Source organism: Plectrocnemia conspersa, unplaced genomic scaffold, assembly GCF_051122295.1.
Source record: "Plectrocnemia conspersa isolate PC_06_02 unplaced genomic scaffold, ASM5112229v1 ptg000010l, whole genome shotgun sequence".
NCBI classification, from domain to species: domain Eukaryota; kingdom Metazoa; phylum Arthropoda; class Insecta; order Trichoptera; family Polycentropodidae; genus Plectrocnemia; species Plectrocnemia conspersa.
The window spans coordinates 3775753-3800248 of NW_028277174.1; the positions used below are offsets into that span (position 1 = coordinate 3775753).

The following is a 24496-nucleotide window of genomic DNA, read 5'->3' on the forward strand; positions in this document are numbered from 1 at the left end:
TAAAAATATCTATTCATAGTATTTACTTGATAATAAGTCGTGTTTTTATGCGGCTCAGTGTTGCCATATAGTGAATTTCCAGTCCAGGTTTTAAATCACGCATATATTAAAACTTTTTATAACAATAATACGAGTGAAAATCGAATAAAGTACATCTTAACTAAATTTTTCCTAATAGAAGAGCGCAAAAACTATTATTTCTTCTCAGAAGTCAAAAATTTACGTCAAAAGCAATAAAATCGTGCCGTCGCGGTCGCAGTGGCAACGCTCGTTATTTATTTAATTTCAAAAATATCATAATAATAATGCTAATTTAAGAGATTCTAAAAGTTATAGAAAAACTTCCTTGAAATAAATTTAAAAAAATATATTTTGTGTTACTTCTATATTAATACGAGCAGCAAGTATCATAAATTCAAAATAAGGGTAATTGTGTTTAAAATACAGATTAATAAAAAAAAATATTTTTTGACTCCCATTGACAAAAAATAATGAAATTTCAAATGTGATTCAAACTTGTCAATCGAAAATAATCTTTTTACCAGAATATCCATTAGAAAATAATCTGAGCGATTTAGTTGCGGTTGAATTTTTCTCGAGAATGGACGTAAAAATCGGGCTCGCCGCCGGGGCTCTGCCTTTGTCCGATCATATTTATTGATCACATCTCCCAGATACAACATTATCAGAGAGCATGCGTCAATCAATGTTTTTAAATTTTATTAGGTATTTTAAATTTTTCAAACTACAATAAATATAATATGTTAGGCTTGTAAGGCGTGAACGCCAAAAACATAAGAAATGGATAAAAAAACATGGATTATTAAAAAAAACTAATTATATAGTACACTATATAATATGATAAACTACTTTACAAGTGCGTAAGAATTTAACCACGTGTCTTACTTGACTAAAATAGTATGTAAACGACAATAGCAAAAAAATGCATATTACAACAGAAAAAGCATTTTCGCTTTTAAGAGTTAAAATTAAATTTTTTCTACTGATTTAAAATCATGTAAAATATTATAAATAACCTTAAGAATACAGTTAAAATGCTTTTTATATATTTTTAATAAATAAATAATAATTTTATCTATTCGTTATAAAAATGTAATGAATTATCTATCGCATAAGTATAAATACTGCATCTAATTATTAACGTTTTCCAATTGCAACTTTCATCAGATTGATGATTCAATCTGCCATGATTCTGCACGAGACCTCATTTAATCGTACAATTAAACATTACTATAAAAACATATAGAGAAGCGTATTATTGCTAATAAATTGTTTAATTAATGCTTGTTAATAAATTTAGATCTATAATATCTAACATTTATATATATACTTAAAATCAAATATTGTAAAAGTTGTATTATATCATCTTCAACTATTTTTAACCATTATTTATGTACATACAAAGACAAATCCTATTACGAAATCTGCATAACGCAATAAATCGTCTCAAGTGTCTGATATCTGCTCGAAAAAACGCATACATTATATCACGAAATATAATAATAATAAAAAAAACTATTGAACGGTTCTCCATCGATCGAAACACAATCGCTTATTTTATTTCTTTGATTTCTTTTCTAAGAACCTGTGTGCGTTTTGTTTGAACTCATAATTCATTACACGCTCTTCAAGCATTTAGCTGTCATCGTCTCTGGGATGTCTCATTGCGTTTTCGCCATCATCGTGAAGACACCATGAACTTTGCCATAGGCAAATGTTAGCCGTACTAGCCACGGGGGTCCGACAGATTCGGCGTCGGATTCAAAGCCGACGATATGAAAGTGGCTGGGGATGAAAGATGGTCTTAGCAATGGAAATAAATGAGGATATGGGTGAGATTGTTATATAATGTTGGGAAAAATTGGCGGGCATGATTATGTTTTGAACTGCGGGTTAAAAGGCGTTTGGCAATAGTTCGCGTGCAAACACATTATGTGGAACAAACAATGTAGTTAACATTAAACGCTGCATAAACTTTATAAATAATTAAATATTACAGTAAAAATCTAAATAAAAAATAAATGTAAATAATACAGCTTTCAATCTGCCTTTGTTTAAAATTATTTATTTTATCAAATTACCATAGAAAGTGATGATAATTTAATGCATGATGAAAATAACATTTCAATAACAATTACTAGATTATCATATTTTGTTATGTGACACTTTTTTGCATTTTCTCTTTGAATTATAAGTTATTGCTGAAATGTAAATTTTTAGTGACAATTTTGTAAAACAAAGTTTGATTGATTTTGACCAGTGAAAGTTTATTTTTTTATTCATAAAATGTATAAAAAATATGTGTCAATCAGATAGCGGATTAGAATTATACAGAATGGTTAATAAATCTTTCTGCAACTATTAATTTAATTTATTAAACGTAACAGACGTTTTTCATTTGAGATTTATACTTAAAATATTATTTATAATATAGTAATAAATTATACATTCGACGTTTGAGATCTTAAAAATTGATTTTTAAATCAAATTAAATTTTATGGTATTATTATTAAATACTCAATATTACAAAATATTTAAATAACATTACAAAGTATATTTTTAATAATAAATATAATAAATAATATAATTTAAATTGATTTATAGCTAAAATTTTTCATTAACAAAATTAAAACAATTTTTTAGGGTTACGTGTGACGCGTATCTATTATTTTTTTTAAATATATAAAAAACGGTGATTATAATAAAATTTATTTAACTGAATAAATCGACTATTTCAGAAATATTGCATGTTGTAAAAATTGATTCATTATTAGCGAATAATTTAAAATAAAATTGGCTTTTACATCAAAATCTACACACACCCTAAAAACATATTAACAGATTTGATATCAGCGCATTTTTAAAATATAAGAATGTTATTGAATATGTAACAAGGGTAAGAAAAATTAATAAAAAATATTTAATGACTATAACAAAAAAACTTTACATGATAAAAAAAAATAATAAAATAGATACATAATTTTATATATATTTATATTATTAAATCTGCTTAAAAAAATCGAATTTATTAAAAAAAAAATATGCTGGTATTAAAATTATAAAATCGCCTATTAAAAAAAACTATACATGCCAAACAAAATTATTAAAATAATTGATACCAGCACATAATTTTATAAATTATCTTACTGTTATAGAAAAATATATTTTCAAAATTAAAAATTGCAATAATGAAATTGATAAAATCTGCTGAATTTAAAAACTAAATAAAATATTTGACTGTTCACATCATTTTAATTAGAAAAAATTCAATTTGGTATTATTATTTAAATATTTTTTGCATACAATAAAAAGTCAGTTATTTTTTTTGACAATTACTATCGATTTATTAAGGTTAAAAATAATTTATAAAAAATTAAGTTTAATTATAGTAGTAATGTTGCTTTTTAATATGCTAAAAAATCCATATTGTTTTTTTAACCGATTATTGCTAATAATATCTTCAGTTTTATTGATTTTACGTGCTTTATTTATAAATTAAATTGTACATATAATAAAAAATAGCAACTGTATATTATTACCAAGAGTGTTCCATTATTCACTGAGTTCATCCGTTTAATTATATATTTTTGCTTATCGATAATAAATAAAAATTGATTTTTTTTGCTTTAGTTGTAAAAACTAGCGATAAAGTAAACTAAATTATAATAATTTTCTAATATATCACAAACGTAAAATGCATGGATTCATATCATATTTCAACGTAGAACATAAATCAACTATGAATTTTATTCATATTTAATATATGCGAGCTCACAAGGAAAAAAAATGCAGCTCGTTCACGACATTGCTTTCATGTTAAGAGGATAAATTTTGCAAAACGCGCTAAAATGAAAGTTGTCAACACGACCAGATTGATATCCGACGGCAGATTTCTTGGTCCACGTTATTATGTATGGATAATATGGAAATCAGCTTTGCTGAAATTCATCCGCGTTAGATTATTGCGGATAGTATGAATAAGCACGTCACGAATCATTTTGTAACTGTGCACACCCATAACAAAACCTCTGTAGGTTTTATTTGCTTTGAAACAATATTTTTAGCATAAACATATTCATGATAAAAACATGCAACGTTTCCTTGAAGCTCGTATGTAGAAGATGCGTTTGAAATCTGTTATTTATAGGGCATTGTTTTTAGACAAAAGGATATATAGTGTATAACAATCTGATGATTTGCGGAGACCCGGATACGAAACCGGCAATTGAAACTCAGATAAGAGCCTCAGGAGTGCTTCATTACGTTTTATAATTCCATTGTCTTGCATTGAGAAAAATTATATAATTTCTTGCTATCTATCTATCACCTGTACGAAGCACGTACCGATTCAAGAAGTACTAATCTCAGGAGAGCTCAACTTGAACGTTTAAATAAATCTAAAATAGTTGAGGATTATATTAATATATTTATTATATTATACCAAGCAATAAATCATTGAAAAATAAAACTAAAGATATATCATATTACGAAAAGTTAAAATTTGTGTCAAACATTATTTCTCTAATTATATTTTTTTGCTTAAATTTCACTGTGTTTTAATTAATTAAAACTTAATAGTAAAACAGTATTTTTCTGACCTTTAAAACACAGTTTATTTAATTCAAGTAATATTTTATTAAATTTGAGCAAGACTGATTGAATAGCTCTTCTAGATTCAAGCAATGGGAGCGCAATATAACTTACTCTTGGTTATATGTATCTATTACCTATCAATTGTGTTATTGAAATGTGGGCGTGTTATAGAATAGAGAAATGAATAGAAAACAGCAATGTTCAGATAGTGTACAACTTATTTCGTTATATTGTGTATCGATCATAATAATGTTCTATAGATTGTACTTATTTAAAACATTATAAATAGATCTTATGAGTGATTTTAATATTATATAATACTTGAACATTTGAAATATTAATTTACAATCTAGATTAAAAAATATTCACATGAGTGAGACAGTTTTTTAATACAGTTATCGTTTGATACTCAACAAATATTATTAATTAATTAAACTTTTAGACAACATGTATAGTACTAGTACTAAATGTAACCACAAGCGTTTTGTAGCAGAATCGTGCCCAAAGCGGATGCCTCTTATACAAAGCAAAACAGATAAGACTTTCGTTTCAGAGGTTGGGCGTTTTAAATCGCTTTCATCACCACGAAGCTCGAAGTTGTACTTCCCTACACACATAACAAAATATACTACAGGGTGTGTCAATATATGTAAAAATATTGCCACTTAGTGAACCTTTTAGAATAGTGACTTCTCTGAACTATTTCAGAAATTGTGCTGCACTGTAAATTGCGTTTTATTTCTGCGTTGTAAAAAAATCGTTGCAATACGACAAGTATGTGTTATAATGGTATCAACACAATTAACAATTATTAAGTAAGTAGTAAGACACCTGACTGAATTCAAAATCTGTAAATCAAAAGTCAAAGGATTTGGAAAATCTATAAAAACCGAATCTGTGATGATCGATTAGAATTATATTTAATTAATAGTCACTAATTATGATCTCCCAGATACGATAGAAATTAAAAATGGTAGTGCCTTATATGACTGATCTATAGTATTAATTATTTGATAATGTGAAAAATAAATTGCTTTCATTATTAAAAATATACACATAAGGTTTGTTGTGAAAATCTGATAATATGCAAATTATTATAGTTTTTAAGTACGATTATGGTTCGACTTATTGTAGAATATCTGAAAATAGTAATTTGAGTCAAGTATTTTTTAAGGGTAAATCTAAATCAAAATTTACATTAATTTAATTTTAAATTAAATAAAAAAGTACAGCTTAAAATGATTATAAGGTTAAAGTATAAAATTGTATGTATTTTCAAATGGTTTTAAATAATTAGGCAAAGGTTTAAATGTATACCTTCTTATTCTTATTTTAAAAATTCAGAATATAGTTAGGGTGAAAGTGGAGCAATAAAAGTTTATAAATTGGAGTGTGACGCAAAAAACTAAAGTAAAAAAGGAGTACAATTTTAATTGTTTTTTAAATAAAGTATGTAAATTTAGATATTTTATAAACATAAATAGTCACGAGTAAAATAATAAATATAGAGTCTGATAAATTAATTTAAAGTTGCTATTTTTAATTTTATGAAATACAACAATATTATTATTACTGTTGATTTATTATTTTTTATATAAAAAAATAACTGTATTTACAAAATATATAATAATGTTGTTATAAAATGCAGTTTATAAATATATGTAGGATGGTTTGTCAGTTATTTTAAAAAGAAAACATTTTTGGATAAATTTGTAAAAAAAATTGAAAACTAGTTTAATTTACTATAAATAAAATGATAAAATCAATATATTTTAATCATATTCAGAAGATTTAAAACATTTACTACATTTAACTAATATATAACTATTTTTAACAAATTAATTAAAGCAATTTTTCGTTAAAATTTAAACCTACTGAGTTACGAGTGTTTAAGTTTTTAGACTTGTCGCCATTTTGCAAAAAATTAATACATTGACACACAACATATACAGGGTGCTCAAAAAGGATATTCTGTCACCTTATGAGCGTATGTATGGTGGGTCGATCGACTCATAACACTAAACGTGTTTGGGAAAAAAAAACTTTTTTTTTTAATTTTTTTTTTTTACCGGTATCGTGAGTATATTCGAAAACTCTATTTCGTATAAAAAGTCTATATCTTCAAAAGGAACCAAATACAAGCGTTAACTATATGCCAAGTCGCATAAAAGCTCGTTCGGGGGCTCGGTCAATATACCGTAATACTCGTTTTTTATTAAAAAAAAAAAATTAAATTGTTTTTAAATGCAAATTAAGCTTCTAAACACTTTTTACATACTAAATTTTTCAGTGAGATTTCATTTTGCAAAGTTATGACACTTTTAATTTTTACGTTGGCCGCCATTTGTAAAAAAAAATTATATATTTTTTTCATACGGGGTGCTCGGTAGTTCTAAACGATACTAAAAATTTAATTTGTAATCTTTAAAACCAAGCAGTTAAGAGCGTTAACTCTTCTGAAAGTCTCAAAATGGCTCGTATGGGGGTCCGATCGAACTGATACATCGCTTGTTTTGAAGCAAAAAACTATTTTTTTTTATATTTTATTTGGATGTAGTTTAGGCTTTTAAACGTTTCATCTATAGCTATTTTTTCGTTTAAATTTAAACCTACTGAGTTACGAGTGTTTTAAGTTTTTAGATTTATCGCCATTTTTTTTCATTAATTAAACATGTCTAAATTTATTTTAATTTATTTTGGACTTTTATAGGAGAGATATTAAAAATTGTAATCTCTAACGAAACGTTTCCTTTTGGAAAGAAAAATACTTGTATAATAGCCTTACGTCATAGTTTATTTAATAATTTTTGGATGTTTACTAATACTAAAGTCTATTTTTCTTAAAATGGATACAAATTATTTGATGAAAAAAAAACAGTATTATTATATTAGGAAAAGCCTTATTTTTAATAATATTTAAATTTTATTTTTAATATTTCAGGCAACCTATACAATTAATTAATTACTGTAAAACAATACAGTTTAATAATTTAAACGGTTAATAATGTAAAAGAGTATTTTATATTTCACATAATGTTACATCCAAATTAAAATGTATAGTGCCTACTTGATGATTTTTTAATAATACTTTATAAAGGGTAATAGAAAATTTATTAAAAAAATATATTTTATAATAATTTTAGTATATTTGAGTATATATTTAATATTAGAAATAGATCATTTTTAATTTATAAAAAATTAAAGTCCTACTCTTTTAAAGCTAATCAAGTAAAGTGTAAATAAATTAGTTTTTTTATTAGAAATAAAAAACAAGGTATTTTAAATTTAAAGATAATATAATTCTTTATGTATTTTTAGCTTACTAGATAGTTATAATACGTATATTTTTCATAAATTTAAAGATAGCTTTGTTCTACATTTTTAAGACTGATAATATTATTGTCCAAGGTTTTTATTTTTTCATACTGTACTTGATAAGAGTAGATTTTAGTAGTAAATAAGTAAAGGGTCTATTTTATTTCACGCACCTAGTCAAAAAAAATTTAACATAAATACATTTTTTAAAAGCTGCGCCCTAAAGTTTTTCACAGAAGCATGTGATTTTGCCTCCTTTCAGTTTCATTAAGACACAAGCCACGAGCAAATGAAGACAAAAATTAAGGGCTAGTAACATATTAAATGAGCGGCCCCAGGGATGGCCTTTATCAGCAGCCAGATGCAGATGACTACCGAGTGAAGATCAACAGGGTGCAGCAGAGTTTATACACACCGCCTAGAGACGCAGCCCTAGCATCAGTTCAAGCCGACGGCAGGAGGCTCGAACCCTTGTGTCAATACAAGGACCTGCGGTATTTTCTGAACTCCGTGCAGTTTTCTGACGGACAATAAGCCGTCAAGCAAAATAACATTATTTTTTTATTTAAATTTATATAAAATAAAAATAAAATAATTTATAACATTTATAGATTTTAAATAATAATTTAATAGGTAACTTTAAGACTAATTATAATAGAATCAACAATATGAATTACGCTTTATTAGCAAATTTCAATTACGGCTATATTAATTACTATGGTTCCGCCTCTCAGTTCACACCAACAGCCATCACGGCGTTCTAATTTTTCATCATTCCATAAATTAACCGGTAATGGGCTGAGCTGAGCTAGGGTCAACCACGGGGATCATTTAGAAAGTGAAATCGAAGTCTCACGCCGATCATGAGCGATCCCCTGATTAGGACTCCCATAACCGACTGCACCGAATCCCATACGAATTGCCTGCACTTGCAACTGCACTTGCTAAGTACCGAATGATTACATAACGGACCTAAACAGTTAATGTCTGATTGGCAAATGAAACTTTATTTTGAACGATAAAATTTAATTTAATGCCTTCGTGGTTTCATTGTGCGAAATGTTGTTAAAATCTGTAAAGACATGCAAAGAATATAAAATTTGTTTTACCGTTATTTTATTTTCTACTAAAAATAGTAAAGTTCTATTGTGAGAAAATATAAGCATACGGTATATTTTTATAGTTAGTGTAATTGTTTTTGCATTAAAATTAAAGAATGTTAGCTTTACGATAACATTTGAATTATTACGAGTATTTTATTACTTATAGTTTTTGACATATTTATACTTCGAAAGTTAAAGAAAGTCTTGTTAAAACAATCACTTGAATCTAGAGAGTTCAACTTAATATTCGATACGACTTTAAAAACGATTATTCTAAAAAAATTACTAACTTTTAAGTATGTAATTTCCCATTAAAATAGTGCACAATTATTGATCTACATTATAGAAATTTTAACAGTATACCAGCTTCAACAATGAAATATTTTGATTCATAGCAAATAAAAGTTTGATCCACTTAATTAATAACAATCGATTCAACAATTCAGTTTTTAAATTACAGCAAAATATAAATTCATTAAAAAAGTATTACCAATAACTAATGTTTTTGCCATTTTCTTCACAAGGTTTATATGGGTACTTATGAAAGATTATGTTTCCTGTTCCCATTGTTGCTCTTACTTTCGACACATAATTTTTATTTGTTCAAATTTGTCATTAGAATGATCTTCAATTGATAATGAATTGTGCAAGTGATAGAAACACTTAAATAATAATAATTATTTCCGAGCTTTCGGACACGAGAGCTGAATTTCCAATGAAACTCGAACTAAGGCTTTTTAGGTCAATTACCACTCGTCTATACTACTGGTTTATTTTAAATATTTATAACAGATATCTACAAAAACCAGTGCCTTTTAAACATGTGTACTAACATGGTCAATCAATTTATTTTACTGAATAATGAGCGCTCGATATCGCGTAAAAATCCAGCTGGAGTTCCCCAGAGAAGTTTGCTAGGGCCGTTTCACTTTATCTTGTATACGAACGATATCCCAAAAATAAAATATATGCGCTTATCTATGAACACTGACAGTACTAATCGCTAGTAAATTACAAAAATCTTAAATGAATATTTTTTAACGTATAAAATTGAAATCAATCGAATCAAAACACAAGCAATTATTTCCACAAAACATAGATAGACTCTACTATATCATATTTAAAATGAACAAGGCATTATCGTTAAATGGAAAACAAGCGTTAAATACGCCTAGACTCCAAACATAAATTTAATAAACATATTTTGCAATTTTGCCGTAAAAGGCTTGCTGCCATTGTGCTCCCTTAGAACGAGATGAAATATAAAAAATAAAAATCTAGTCAAAAAACAATAATTAGACTCATTTTAACATATGCCTGCCCAGTGTGGATTAACTCCAATAATACATTTTTTTCTTAATTAATAGCCATATTAAAATTAAGCTATAAAAATAATATTTGATAAACATTTTTATACTTATCTTAAAAAATTAAAATCATTTTTTAAATGAGAGAGTAAAAATTTAATTTCTTCCTTAATTACAAGAAAATGTTTAATACGTCTTAAATAATAACAATAAGTAATGAAACATGTTAAATTTATATTAAAAATAAAATAATACACACAAAAAAATGAAAAATAAAAACCAATTTGACAAATGGTCATTTTTCGGGCAATATTTTACAATGGCTGTTTTTCTGATAAACTTTATTTTTTTTGCTATATTTGTTTACATTTTGCTTAGATTTATTACTTAAGCTCAACATTATTGAATAAAAAATTCTAAAAATAATAATAATTAACGTGTAAAATTAGTGAAAAATTGAAAAATATTAAAAATAGCAAATAAATATTAGAAAATAACACAATACCAATTTTAAGAATATATAACATTACTATTTATCATTTAAGATACATTTTAATGTATTACGTTGAATTTATTGTCTTTTGTAAAAAAATGCATTGGCAGGATCTGATTTTTTTAAGGAAATAGGTCCATTATATGACCGCAAAAAGTTTATTGTAGTGAGAAGGTTAATATTTTTAGTAACTTTAAATCGATCCATAGGCACAGAAAAATTGTATTGACATAGTACATCCCTTTTAAATGAATAGTCAAATTTTTGCATCCGAAGTTACATAAGTTTTGTGTATGTACGAGATGCGTTTGCTCTTGTGTTTTTGTGGCGTTTTTTTAATACATACTGCTCAAACCTCTTATGTAAAAAAAAAGGTCGCTAAGGTTCGATAGTTTCAAAAATTATATATACATATATCATCACATTTTTTTTATGATCAACTCGCATTTAACAAAAACGAGAAATATAAAACTTTTTATACGAAACTATTTATAGAAAATTTACACGAAATATAAAAGAAAATATTTTATTGATTATTTAATTTTAAGAAAAAAGATATACATATATTATCATTCAAAGTTTTAAATTTATATATGCATTGTTTAGTCAATTTAATAAGAATAATAACCAATGTTTATGACATTGGTAGTTTTTCTTACAAAAGTGGTGATATTTTTGTCTTTTTTTTGTGACAGTGCTTGTTTTATGATTTTTTCCCCACAATTGAGATTGTAGATGATGTCCAGCACTATTTATTTTGATAATGAAATTAATTTAAAAAAATAATTTTCATAACAAAGATAATATGCATAAAATATAAATATATCGTCATAAATATTCAAGAAATTATATTAAAAAAAGTTTTCACCCTTATTGAATTACAAAATTTTCTCAAACGATTAAAAATTAAAATGAAAGAAATTTACAGAGTTCTGGATTAAAAAACTCCAATCACATATGACATTATTTAATCCATATTTTATAAAAGCGGATTTATGTCTTAAAATAAATAAAAAACAAATTTTAGCTAATAAGAAAAAAATAATCCAAACAAATAATAATAACATAATGTCCAAGAAACCACCGTTGGGGATTTTCTTTGGTTTCGTTCCATCAAGAATATTACTTTCTAATGATGTAAATGAAGAAGATTGACAGTTAATTTTCAATTTTTAAAAAGTCACTATGAAAAATTGTGGGAGTATCACATCCAAAGACAGTTTTCTGTTAACTTATACATTAAACATTCGTATTGGAATAGTGCCCCGCCATTATATTTGTGAACGCATTGTTTATGTATACGAAGGAGACGCGATACATGCGCGTAAGAATTATCGTTGTCTCGCTTATTCTTGTTGAAACGGCAATGCTCAATCAATGCGAAAATAAAAATAAATATTTCGGCTCATCTCGCACAAAATAAATAAAAAAATAATATTTATCATAGTAACTGGTTGTCAACACCTACATACGATTGTATTGGTTTGGAGTACGTGTGTTTTTTTTTTTGATAAAAAGTGGAAGCTGTAGCGTATACTGCGCTAGAGTATGACGCAGAGATAGATTAAAAAAGTAAGTATGTAGATTCACTGGGTAAAAATGACCATACAAAATAAGCGCCAAGACCTATAATTACGTTTTGTTCCGGCCAAGGCTCACCATTGCACCGTTTCGGTTATTTAAAGCACCATAATGACCCTTTGACTCGAGATGCGTCCGATTCAATATATTCATATTTTAATCTCCGTCGTACCGAAGGTCGAACCGGAGAAAGGTATAGATAGGTATATAAAAGTTGGCAGGTGTTGGGGTGGTGCGTTTAATCAACATTATCTCAATTACGATCGCGAGTCATCTTAATGATGAAAGATTTTATATTATGTATTATATGAAACTGCTCGCTTTGAAATCAATTGCTTACGACCCACTTCTGCGCGTGAATTACTTATTGTTAATAAGTAATAACTATTACGTTGTTGCTGTTTGCCACGTCGATGATGAAACGCCGAAGCACAATAAACGCTTTTGCACAATTTCTATTTGTCGGCAAATTTATTGCTTTTCGATGGTCGCCGCGATTCGGCACGGGATACACCGTCATTGTCTGGCATTGTGCCAATTTGCCAATTGGTCGGTCGTGTGATGGCACTGTGCTACGTGAACGCCCACACGCGTGACGTATAAATTCACGTAGACAAAACGATGGGGGTTGTCGCAATTGTCAATTGCTTTAATGACCCCACCTCCCATCGCAGATAAGTAGGAGGATAGTCCTCGAATGATTTATGACTAGATGGAAAATCTGAGAGGTTGTATGCTATTCAATTTAACTGCAATGGTATAGTCTTCATCTAATAAAACATTTATATATACTAAACAAATTGGTTAAGATGTGAAAAATCATCATCATCATCATTTTAGAAACACGTTTAGTTGTCTTTAAATGATATTATTTTTTCATCGTCAATCCTTCCAACCACCCAGAGAGAAACGGTCCCATGACAAATTGGATTAATTATATGCTCACGTTTTATAAGCAAACTCTCAAGACCTGGGGGACATTTAAATATTTATTTGTATTTAGCAGATCTTAGCGGCGATACCGTTCTTTAATATGAATTCCGCGCAATCAGAGATCGTCAATCTTGATAATGGATATTTATTTTCTTACTAAGATCGAATAAAAAAATATTTTAATATACTATATTTAAATGAATGAAAAGTATATCAATCAAGTTTAAATAATCATGACAATAGCATCACAAATCTACTTTTCAAGAATAATCCTAATTTAATGCGTATAGTTAATATCATATATAAAATATATAAGATCAATATTTCACACCAAAAATATTTAAATTTGTATCATAGCAAAGCCAAGATATTTTAATCCTAGTGTAATTGACAAATATTATTTATTGTACTTTTACAACAACAAAAAAAACCGTCCGACAAACTAAAGTATATTTCTGTATTTAAAAAAAAATCTGGCCTGTAAAGGCCGTAGAAATTACGCACTTTTTTCGTTAATTTTTTTAATTATCTCATCAATTTTTTACCTCTACTTTTTTTAGGATTTTTTTAACTCATTTGTAATTTTGTTTAATAGCCAACAAAAAAACAAATTTATTTTAATTTAAAGTTGTTTTAGAATAGCCATAAGCATGGTCATATCAGGCTGCCTAACGAACATGGCCGAAATATTTACAAGATCTATTTTTAAAACAAGTTTCAAGTCGCTTCTATTAAAACTACGACCGTGCCTTTAAAAACCTTATAAATGCAAAAAATTAAAATTTTAATTTTACTTGATACTATAAAAACTATGCTAGTTATTTTACCCTCAAAATCCCATATAAGTGTGTAAGTAAGACCAAAAAATGTAAGTAAGGTTTTTCAATTCAATTTATATTTTTAAACGTTTTTGACCTTTTTGCATTTTTTTGTTGTGGATATTTTTAAGGGTGTTACAATTTTTTAAATAATATAAAATGCCGAAATTTTTAAAAAAGATGGCGAAACAGACTTGCTAACGAAATAGGCCAAAATATTAAAAATTTGTCTGGCAATTGCCGCAAGAATTAAGTAGATTTCTGTAAATTATAGTATTAATTTAACTTTCTTACTAGAATTACATATTTTTAATTTTCAAATAATCGCCAATTTAAAACAAGATGGCGGATCAGATTAGCTAACAAATTTGAATTTATGCAAAATCAATTTTTAGAATGAGTTTTATGATGCATATCCGGTCCTCAAAAACCATATTATAGACAAATAAATAAAATTAAAAACATATTTTTTTAAATTTAAAGCTGCAATTTTGTAGACAACGGAATAGTCAATTGCTGTCTTAATCAAAATATTTATATTAAGTACTATTTTTTAGGAAAATTTTACAAGAATTTGAATAAAACTAGGGCAAGTATTCGCTAACTTAAATTGTTAAGTCCCACATACATACATACACACATTAGTAGCTTAAAAATTAACAAAAAAATAATAAACGTATCTGCCTTTTTGACTTTTTTTTTATTAAAGCCTCGATTTTGTAGTCAATTGCTGGCTTATAAATTTAATCGAAATATTTATATTGAATAATTTTTTTCTAGAAAAATTTTACAAGAATTTGAATAAAACTACGGCTAATATTCAATAAATAAAAAAAATATTTAAACCATCATTATTAAACAGTTATGGCTTATTAACTTTTTGCTGTAATTTTTTTTATGAAATAAATATTTTTTTATTTTCTTAATCGCCGTTATTTTGAAACAAGATTTTGAATCAGGATCGCTAACAAGCTTACCCGATATATTTACAAGATATTCCCATAAAAAATTGCATATCGATATACAATAGACCCCCCAATAACATGGTAAATCGTGAACGTGCTATTTGGGTGCGTGTAGTTGGGGTACAACATAATTTTGCAATACGTACGTATGAATCAGGCACGTGTAGGGGGATATCCTTCATTTAGCAAGCTCACACATAAAGTAACGAGTACCCAAATAGTAATTTACCGTGTTATTGGGGGGTCTACTGTATATTAAAACTACGGTAGTTTTCATGTTCTAAAAAAACATTATATTCTACATGAATAATTATATAAAATTATAAAAAAAAATATTTTAATATCTGCTATAAATTGTTTTTTCTCTAGAATTTTATAAACGGAGATGTAATTTTATAATTGTGAAAATAGCCCCTGTTTTAAAACAAAATGGCGATTTAGATTGACTAACACTTAGTTGTAATATTCAGAAAGTTTCATATTGATATGATTTAAACTACGGCAGTTATCGGGTCATTAAAAAGCCTTATATCTCAAATTGAATTTAGTGTATGTCTTAAAAAATCTAATACCGAAAAGTACATAATATAAGTATTCAATCTTTAATAATTATGCACGCAAAAATATCGATATATGTTGTAGAAATATTCAATAATTTATTTTAATTCAAATAGACTTAGTACTATTATTATATAAAATAAGTGTATTACTTTTACATTTACCTGTATTTAAACATTTCTTAATACACAAATATTGAGATAACAAATAAAATATTCAGATAAAATTTAAATATAATATGTACTATATACATATATATTACTTTTATGTTACTTTCTGTATGTTTTAATGCTGTTTTTTTTAATCAAAAAAAATATATTGATAGACAAATTTTGTTCATAACATAGGTAAATTTTGTTTAAAGTTAAACGAACGATATGGTGTATTTAACTACTTTTATGTACCATTTCTGTATATTTTTACCTTATTAGTAATTTACTATTATTTAGTTAAAAAGTTACCAATAGTAACAATTTTAATTTGTTAAATTATTAGGGACTATTTACAAATAACAACTTGGCATCATATCAACGTTGAAAAATACATCTAAAAAATTATGAAAAAAAGCTTGTTGATTTTATAAAAATTAAAACTCTGGTTTAATTAATTAATAATACATTAAAGGGTGATTGGAATATTCAATCAGATGCTAATAATTCTGCAGAGTTTTTTAATTTTATTAAAATAAAGCATGAAAATTAAATTATGAATTTGTGATGCAATATTTCTTTGAAAGCCAAGACTTTAAACAGATATATTTGTTATGAAAAATACCTAAATTTGAGTAGATTCTGTGAATATTTGAACTCGTATTTAGAATCTACGTACTTATGTGAATCATAATTTTCGTATCTTAAAAAATTAAACATAAAAATCGGGTCAGTTTGACGAATAGTTAGCTTTAACCAATTATTCTTGCAATATGTTTGCAATATATATTTTATATTGCACTATAACATAATGAATATTTTACTAAAAATAATAAAATAGTAAATAAGTTGTCGATTCCACAAAAAAAATCCATTTGAATCCTAAAATTAAAACAAGTCGTTCCCTATTTTGAACAAATTGGAAAATTGATTAAAAAAAAATGTATAGTAAGTCTTAAAACATAAGCACATTTCCAGTTTAATTTTGCTATAGCACCTAATATTTTTTATAAAAATGTTTATGTGCTTTTTATAAATATCATTGCATTTTAGGTCCCTTAAGAACAAGTTAAATATTGCCTTCTTTTATGATCTGTAGAAAACATATAAATAACATCACTGGATAGCTGTGATGCACTTATTGATATGTTGTCGCAATACGCGTTAAAAGCGCAATAAATATATGCCATTAGTTTTTGACCCGTTAACTACTTTTGGTACGTAACGATCATAGATTTAAGGGATTAGCTAAAAACATATCAATGGTTTTTCGGGGCGTTTATAGATACATTAGCAAGGAATTACATTGTCAATTGAATTCGAAATGGCAAGTGCAAAACTTTTACCATTTCATTCTCCTTCTATGGTAGTCAGACTCAATCTGATTGAGTTGGATGCATGTGATGATATCAATACTAATAGTACAATATCTTACCATGCCATATAATATGACTGCACTTTACTATCAATGCCATAAATTCGTCTGAAACATAGATTTGTCGCGTCGCTTTCCATCGCATAAATCGCACTCGAATCGTGATGGTTTGTCATCTGCGCGCTCGCGAACCACGCCAGCTTGATATATACGAATTAATAACTCAATAAAACGTTGAGACATCGGCGTCCCGTGTTCGGAATCCCATTTTGGCCCAGCGATCGTGATCGGCCCGTCGCCGCCAGTAATCTTTAAGGGAAGTTCCCCACTCGCATCGTGATAATAAGGCGAACGTAATATTTTCATCGTGTCGCCGGCCGTTGCAAACGCAACGGATACAATAATTCCACGATGTACCACCCACACGCGGCTAGATTTATTAGACGATTAAGTTTTACGGCGGTCAATAATGCACGGGTTAAAATATTGTCGTTTTGTGAAACGGCGATAACTAGACGATGGCGTTACAGTAAAATATCGCCATATACCGAGAAAAAAACATTTTGTTTATTTTAATCTAATTTAAATATCATATCTAAAATGTTTCTGTATGGGTTCTTTTTCTTGCAATTCGCATTAAAATATGTGAACAAAAGAGATCATCCATCAATAAAGATAAACTAGACAATAATGGGATCACACAAAGGCCTTCGTTACGACTAGAAAAAATATTGTTTCCCATAAATAACACGCAAGGATTATCCAGTGCATTGAATGAATATTTACTTGTTACGAAACTGTCACAAGAAATAATATATCACCGGAAGACAAGAAGCATCGTAAGGTCACAACATTCCCATTGCTCAATTCGACCTCGGAGATGTCTATCAAGTTAATATTTTGTTGTTTTAAGAAGCGAGTGCAACGATTGTCTGGATGATCACTGTATGATTTTAATTGGTCAGCCAGCTTTACAGCTCTAAATACGCTTGGTCTCCAATGAAGCAGACACCGGTCGAGACTCGAAGAGACTAGCAGACGCTCGTCTGCACGCGGACAAAATACGGTCATGGACACTCATATCCTGAGAGGAACTTCACCATATGAGCACCGCAGCAGAGAGATATCGAACTCCGCTATACTATCGCTGCCACACCAATCAGAAATCTAAGGATCTTTACGAACATCATCCATACGCCAGGCTCTCCACCACCGCTCGGAGAATAACGATCTTGCCCATCATAGTCTATCGCAACATATAATTTAATCTAATAAAATTCTCACTAGTTTCCACCTGCGTCTTACTGGCAACCGCAAGGCTTAGAATCCCGAAACCTTTTACAACCATGCATAAATTTTGCGTATTAAAATGCCATTACGAATGATAGTCCCGTTTGTAATATGCTTTATCCATTAGAGCACTACAGCTTAGATCAGAACTATGCTATTTAAATAGGCTATTTACTGATCGATTATTGAACTCAAATTTTGCATTTGAAACTCGATTTAACCAAAAACACATTATTAATATTTAATTTAGTTTGTATATACTTTTTAATGAAGGATGCTTCTCTTCAATTGAAACTACTTAAATAAAGACTAGAGATCTACTGCTGATTCAACTATTAATTCAATGGATATTGTGATAGTTTATATACCAAAAAAATAAAAACAGAAGCGACGATTGAACAATGCAGTTTATGTTAAAAAGTTTAGAGACCCTAGTCACAGCTACATGAGGCTAACAATGTGCTTAAAATGACCATAGAAATTGGAAATTTCCCTTCGTACTTTTGTCAAAAGTACGAAGGAATGTTTTTATGCGTCCAAAATATTGTTTGATAAATTTAGCAATAAAAATAAAATATTATCGGAAATTAGGAAAATGCAGCTCTCTGGTTCTGCCTGCGTTAGACGCAATAAGGATATTGAAAAATATATTTTTGAATACATCTTAGAAGATTTGCAGTATTGGTAAATTTTAGTTTGGCTTTAGATTCAAGTACCAAAATTTCAGCAACAATAATTTAAACTATGTTATTCTATGATCGGATCCATAAAGAGATTTATTTCGCTATCAAAAAGGAAATACAATTTAATAAACCTCTTATCGGTGAATTCTATCCGAGTACAAAAACTAAACCACAGAAAATCTAAAAGTCGAAAAGTTTGAAAGAAATGGATAGTAATTATGACGATGTTCTTTTTTACATTTCTTGTTGCGATGTCTAAGCAGAGGGAAATGTCTGGAAAGATTTTTTTACGGCAAGAAATTATTTTGTTTTCACAAGAGAATTATAAAAATGTGACATTACAGAAAAATTAGCGCACTTAATCGTAGTTTATAGGGTGAAAATAAAATCATTTCACAAATAGCATATAAATGATTTGCATTTAAAGAAAAAATAAATATATATTGCGAAGACATACAAATACAAATATTGCGTAATTTTCCAACCCAAATTAAAGCTCAAAAAATGTTCAGATAAATACTGACATTTATCTGAAAAATTAGATTATAATTTCAAATTATATAGCTGTCAATCATCATTTAGGATTTTAGAAAGTCAAGAAATATCTGTTGCTAATAGAAAATCCCTAGCACATGGAAATGAAAATATTGAATATCTACAGTATTGGGATTTGATTATGCAACGTTATTTGATGAATTTATCGAGCTTAAAAACAATACGAATCTTAATGCAATTTTTAAATAAAATAGAGAAAATAAATTTTAAAAACTAGTACCATTCTAATGGTGTCATACAATACTGGTACCATTCTAAAAAAAGTTGCAATAAGATGCAACTTGTTTTAGAATGATTAATTAGTAAACCTCCTTTAAGATGAGTAATAGATGATTATAATAGTAATAAAAAAAATATTCGTGTTGATTCTAAATGCAGAAAAATAAATCTATGCTTTTTATTATCAATATGCACATATTTATTCATCTATAATATTACATAATTAATTTTAAAACCTTTATAAACGTTATTTTATAGCCATATTATTGCACATTACGATTCAATGAGCCTGACCGTTTAAAAACGAATCGGCGACCGTATCGTATGTTTTATCGATCATGATTCACGAGCGTCGAATTCATATATGGAACGGACTCATGGTTCTCCAGAGGTCAAGCCGCGGCCCCGTTTCACACTGACCCCATGACTATGATGGTATACACAGCCGCGAGTGGCAATCCGTCCCATTAGCAACGGCTTGGACCCCATGGGCTTTCGGATTCGCCTTTGCCAAACTCATTACGGTTAATCACGCAAACATCATTATTATTAAATATCTAGTGATACTTTATGCTAGGTTGATTCCCACGAAAAAAATATTTGCTTTAAAAATTGCATGGTTGTTGGTTGTAAAAAATGTGCATTTGCCAACTCAACATCTCATCATCGTTAAACGCTGTTAATTTACTCGGTGATTATGGTGTTTATTGTTTTTAATTCGAGGTGCAATTTGGACGCCTTTCGATTTTTTAATATACATATCAATGTAATTGGGAGTTAAGATGGTACTTATTAATACATTTGTAAATTATAATCATGGGAATGCCACAGAAGTTTGGTTAATACAAATACCCCAACTTATTAAAATATTTTGTGTAACTCACATTAGCGACTTCAAAAATTGTTCAAAATTACTTTTCAGGCTTCAAATACTGTAATTTATGACGTTTAAAATAAAATTGATAAATATCCTTTAAAGTTTATCATTGTATTTTTAAATATTTTATAATTATAATTTAAAATTTTGCACCACATTAAATAAATATATATGTCTTTTTGTGGTGTGAATTTGCAGATAAAAATAGAAGCCAGAAAAAACCTATAACAGGTTCTACAATTCACCAAAGCGATTTTGGGCTGATTGTTTGGTCAAATTCCTACAAAAATCATTATCTCTTGAGCAGGTAGCGAAACCTACAAAAACTACCGTAACATTTCTACGCAAATTTACACAAAATATACATATAATTCGTTCAGACTGCGACGATCATGATAAAATCATAATGAGCTAAAATTGCAAATCAATATCAACTTGCCGCACAAATATTTTTTTGTTATGCTAATGTTATATATTGATAAATATTACAACTCTTTGTTTATGTGGGATCAACGAACTTACATACGAGTTTTGATCCAGAGGGTCTTTTTATGGACTAAGACGACGAAACACCCCTTTCTTACATCTAATTGACATGCTTATATAAGTAGGGGAATGTCCTTTGTTCGTCAGCATTCATATTGATAAACAGTACAACTCTTTGTTTATGTGGGATCTATGAACTTGCATAAGAGTTTTGATCCCGAGGTTCTTTTTATGGACTAAGACGACGAAACACCCCTCTCTTACGTCTAATTAACATACTTATATCAGTCCACTCTGTGCTGTTGACGCGAGCGGTCGCATTCGCGCTTCGCTCCGTTATCGTACGAAGGACACCCCCGCTACCGTTCTGCAACGATAGACACGCCCACTGCAATTAGCTACAAAGACAGCGCCATGAAGAAGGCGCAGACGCGCAAGCGTTCTCTTGGAACGTTGAAGGCGTACCTAAACGCCTCACAATCAACTTCAGGCCTGCCAGACCACGAGTGGCAGGTACCCAAAAAGACATCGAAAGTTTCCCAGGATGCTAAGATGCCTCCGACCACGAGCCAAAACAGGTATGAAAAGCTTCCCGAAGTGATCGAAAGGAAGCAGCAGAGGATACCGCCTGTGATCGTAGAGATCACGGGAACACACCTCCAGACGATCGACTTAATTAAGTCGATCACAAAAACATCGAACTTCTCGTTGCGATACACGGGAAGTGGCAATGTGTCAGTACTTTGCGCGTCGTTTGAAGCACGCGCGTTGTTAATGGATGGACTGAAGGGCCAACGCGCCTTTCACACATTCACCGCCGACGACGATAAAACAGTGAAATCCGTGCTGAGAGGGCTCCCAGAGGTCCCCACCGAAGACATTGCCGCAGATCTCGAACGTCAAGGACTTAGCGTCGTCAAGGTGACGGCAATGAAGACCAAGACCGAGAAACAAGGAGACTCCAGGCTCTACCTTGTCCAGTTTCCGGCTAATACAACAACGAGCACTATAAGAAGCATCCGGTACGTTTGCTTCACCAAGGCCACGCTTGAAAAGTACAAGCGTAATAAGTTGCATTTAACGCAATGTTTCAGGTGTCAACAATTCGGCCACGCTGCAAGAAATTGTCAACGAGCTCCCAGGTGCGTCAAATGCCCCGGAAACCACGCCACGAACGAGTGCTCTAAGAAGGACCGAGAAGCACCCGCCATCTGCACTGGTTGTGGAGGAGACCATCCGGCCAATTTTAAGGACTGCCCTCGTAGGTTAGAATACCTACAGAAAACTCAGAAGAGACAACAGAGACCGACTCCCACTGTTCACTCGTCGCAGCCGAACAACATATTCAACCTCGAGCAAGCGCAATTTCCTGCACTGAAACCAACGAAACCAGCGTTGGTAAAAACCTCAACCACCCCAGCAGTGATCTCATCAGCCACTTCATGGAACGCCCAGGTTGGCGCCGCACCAGCACCAATAAACAAGGCGCCACAACGTCCCCAAACCAGGCAGCCTGAGGAGCCCCTCTCAGACACAATGCCAACTTCAGAGCTACGCAGGATGTTGCTCGTCCTTCAAGAAATCAGGACCAAGGCTGGAAAGTGTGCCAGCAAAATGGAGATCGCCTTGATGATGGTCGAATATCTCGATGTGCTCTACTAAGGTGGGGCTCAACGTTTTGACGTGGAATTCACGCGGATTCCGAAATAAAACTGGAGAACTGGAACTGCTGATCAGTGAGTACAAAATTGATATTGTCGTAATCACCGAATCTTACCTCAAACCACACGTCAACGTTTTTATACCGAACTTTGTCTGCCTCCGGAGGGACCGTCTCTCAAGGCCAGGCGGAGGGGTCGCGATATTTGTAAAAAAATCAATTAAACACGCGCGCATTACAACAAACACGACTAATCTTGAAACTGTCGCGATACAAATTAAACACGATAATAAATTAATAATAATTGTCGCGGGGTATAATTCTCCCGGTGACAGGTTGCTTCGGGGTGACCTTGATGATGTGTTTCGTCTTGGAGAATCCGTGATATTAACTGGAGACTTTAACGCGAGACACATGCATTGGGATTGCCCCGGTGCGAATCGATCCGGTAAATTAATCTTTGATTATTTGCACGATACGGACACTACTGTAAATTTTCCGAAATCCCCAACGCATTATCCTACCAACCACACGACTCCGTCAATTCTGGACATAACGTTGGTCAAGGGTAATTCCCGGATTTCAAACATGCACTGCATCCAGGCTCTGTCCTCGGACCACCTTCCAGTATTCTTTACGTTGGACGGTGAGGTCGAGATGGTGTCTGAGGTCGTTTTCAATTATGCAAAGGCTGATTGGAAGCGATTCAGAAGCATAGTAGAGTCTCGGGTATTGATTAAACGACAGAATTATACCTCAAATGACACTAAAACTATTGACGATGATATTCATTACTTAACATCCGTGATCGAGCAGGCCAAAATATCATCAATTCCGTCGCGTAAAAATATTTGGAATAACATAGAACTCACCCCAGAAATAATTAAACGTATTAAAATTAAAAATAATATGAGAAAGCAATGGCACAAAAATAAATCGCCCCAACTTAAAACTCTAATTAACAAACTAACTGATGAAATTCGCGTTCAAATTCAAAACATCAAAAACGCTTCGTGGTCGCGTAAACTAAAAGCTTTGAAACCGGGAGATAATTCCTTATGGAGAATGACGAAATCGCTTAAAAATAAAAACTCGAATATACCACCTTTAAAAACCGGAAACAACGTAGCTAACACGACTCAGGAGAAGGTCGAGATTTTAGCTGAGACATTTTCTACATCTTATCAACTTACGCAAAATTACATTGACCAAAAAACCCAAAATAAAGTAGACCGGGCAATTAAAGATATTAGTAAAACTCCAATAGATAAAAAATCCATTAACCAAGTCGGCATATCAGAAATTCTTAGTATTGTTAAACGATTATCAAATAGAAAGGCTCCAGGTATAGATAAATTAGAGAATATATTGATTAAAAACCTTCCTTTTGTTTGCTTTAAGTACTTAAATAACATTTTTAATTCATGCTTATCTTTTGGATATTTCCCAATAATCTGGAAAACGGCAAAAATTCATCCGATAAAAAAACCTGGCAAAGCAGATAACATACCAATT

General features: G+C 29.9%; 1 protein-coding gene across 1 annotated transcript; it reads left to right on the forward strand.

The window, feature by feature from the left end:
• The first annotated feature begins 21616 nt into the window (after positions 1-21616).
• LOC148230360 (uncharacterized) lies at positions 21617-22983 on the forward strand. The gene is made up of 2 exons (XM_088195532.1): positions 21617-22343; positions 22416-22983. Exons 1-2 carry the CDS (start codon positions 21736-21738, stop codon positions 22981-22983), a joined length of 1176 nt encoding a protein of 391 aa, XP_088051658.1. The 5' UTR covers positions 21617-21735.
• The last annotated feature ends 1513 nt before the right edge of the window (positions 22984-24496 follow it).

Excerpts from the sequence above, each read along its gene's own strand:
- LOC148230360 (XM_088195532.1), top strand. The coding sequence starts at position 21,736 with ATGAAGAAGGCGCAGACGCGCAAGCGTTCTCTTGGAACGTTGAAGGCG. Across the intron at positions 22,344-22,415 it reads AGCACTATAAGAAGCATCCG|GTGTCAACAATTCGGCCACG; the intron begins GTACGTTTGCTT and ends GCAATGTTTCAG.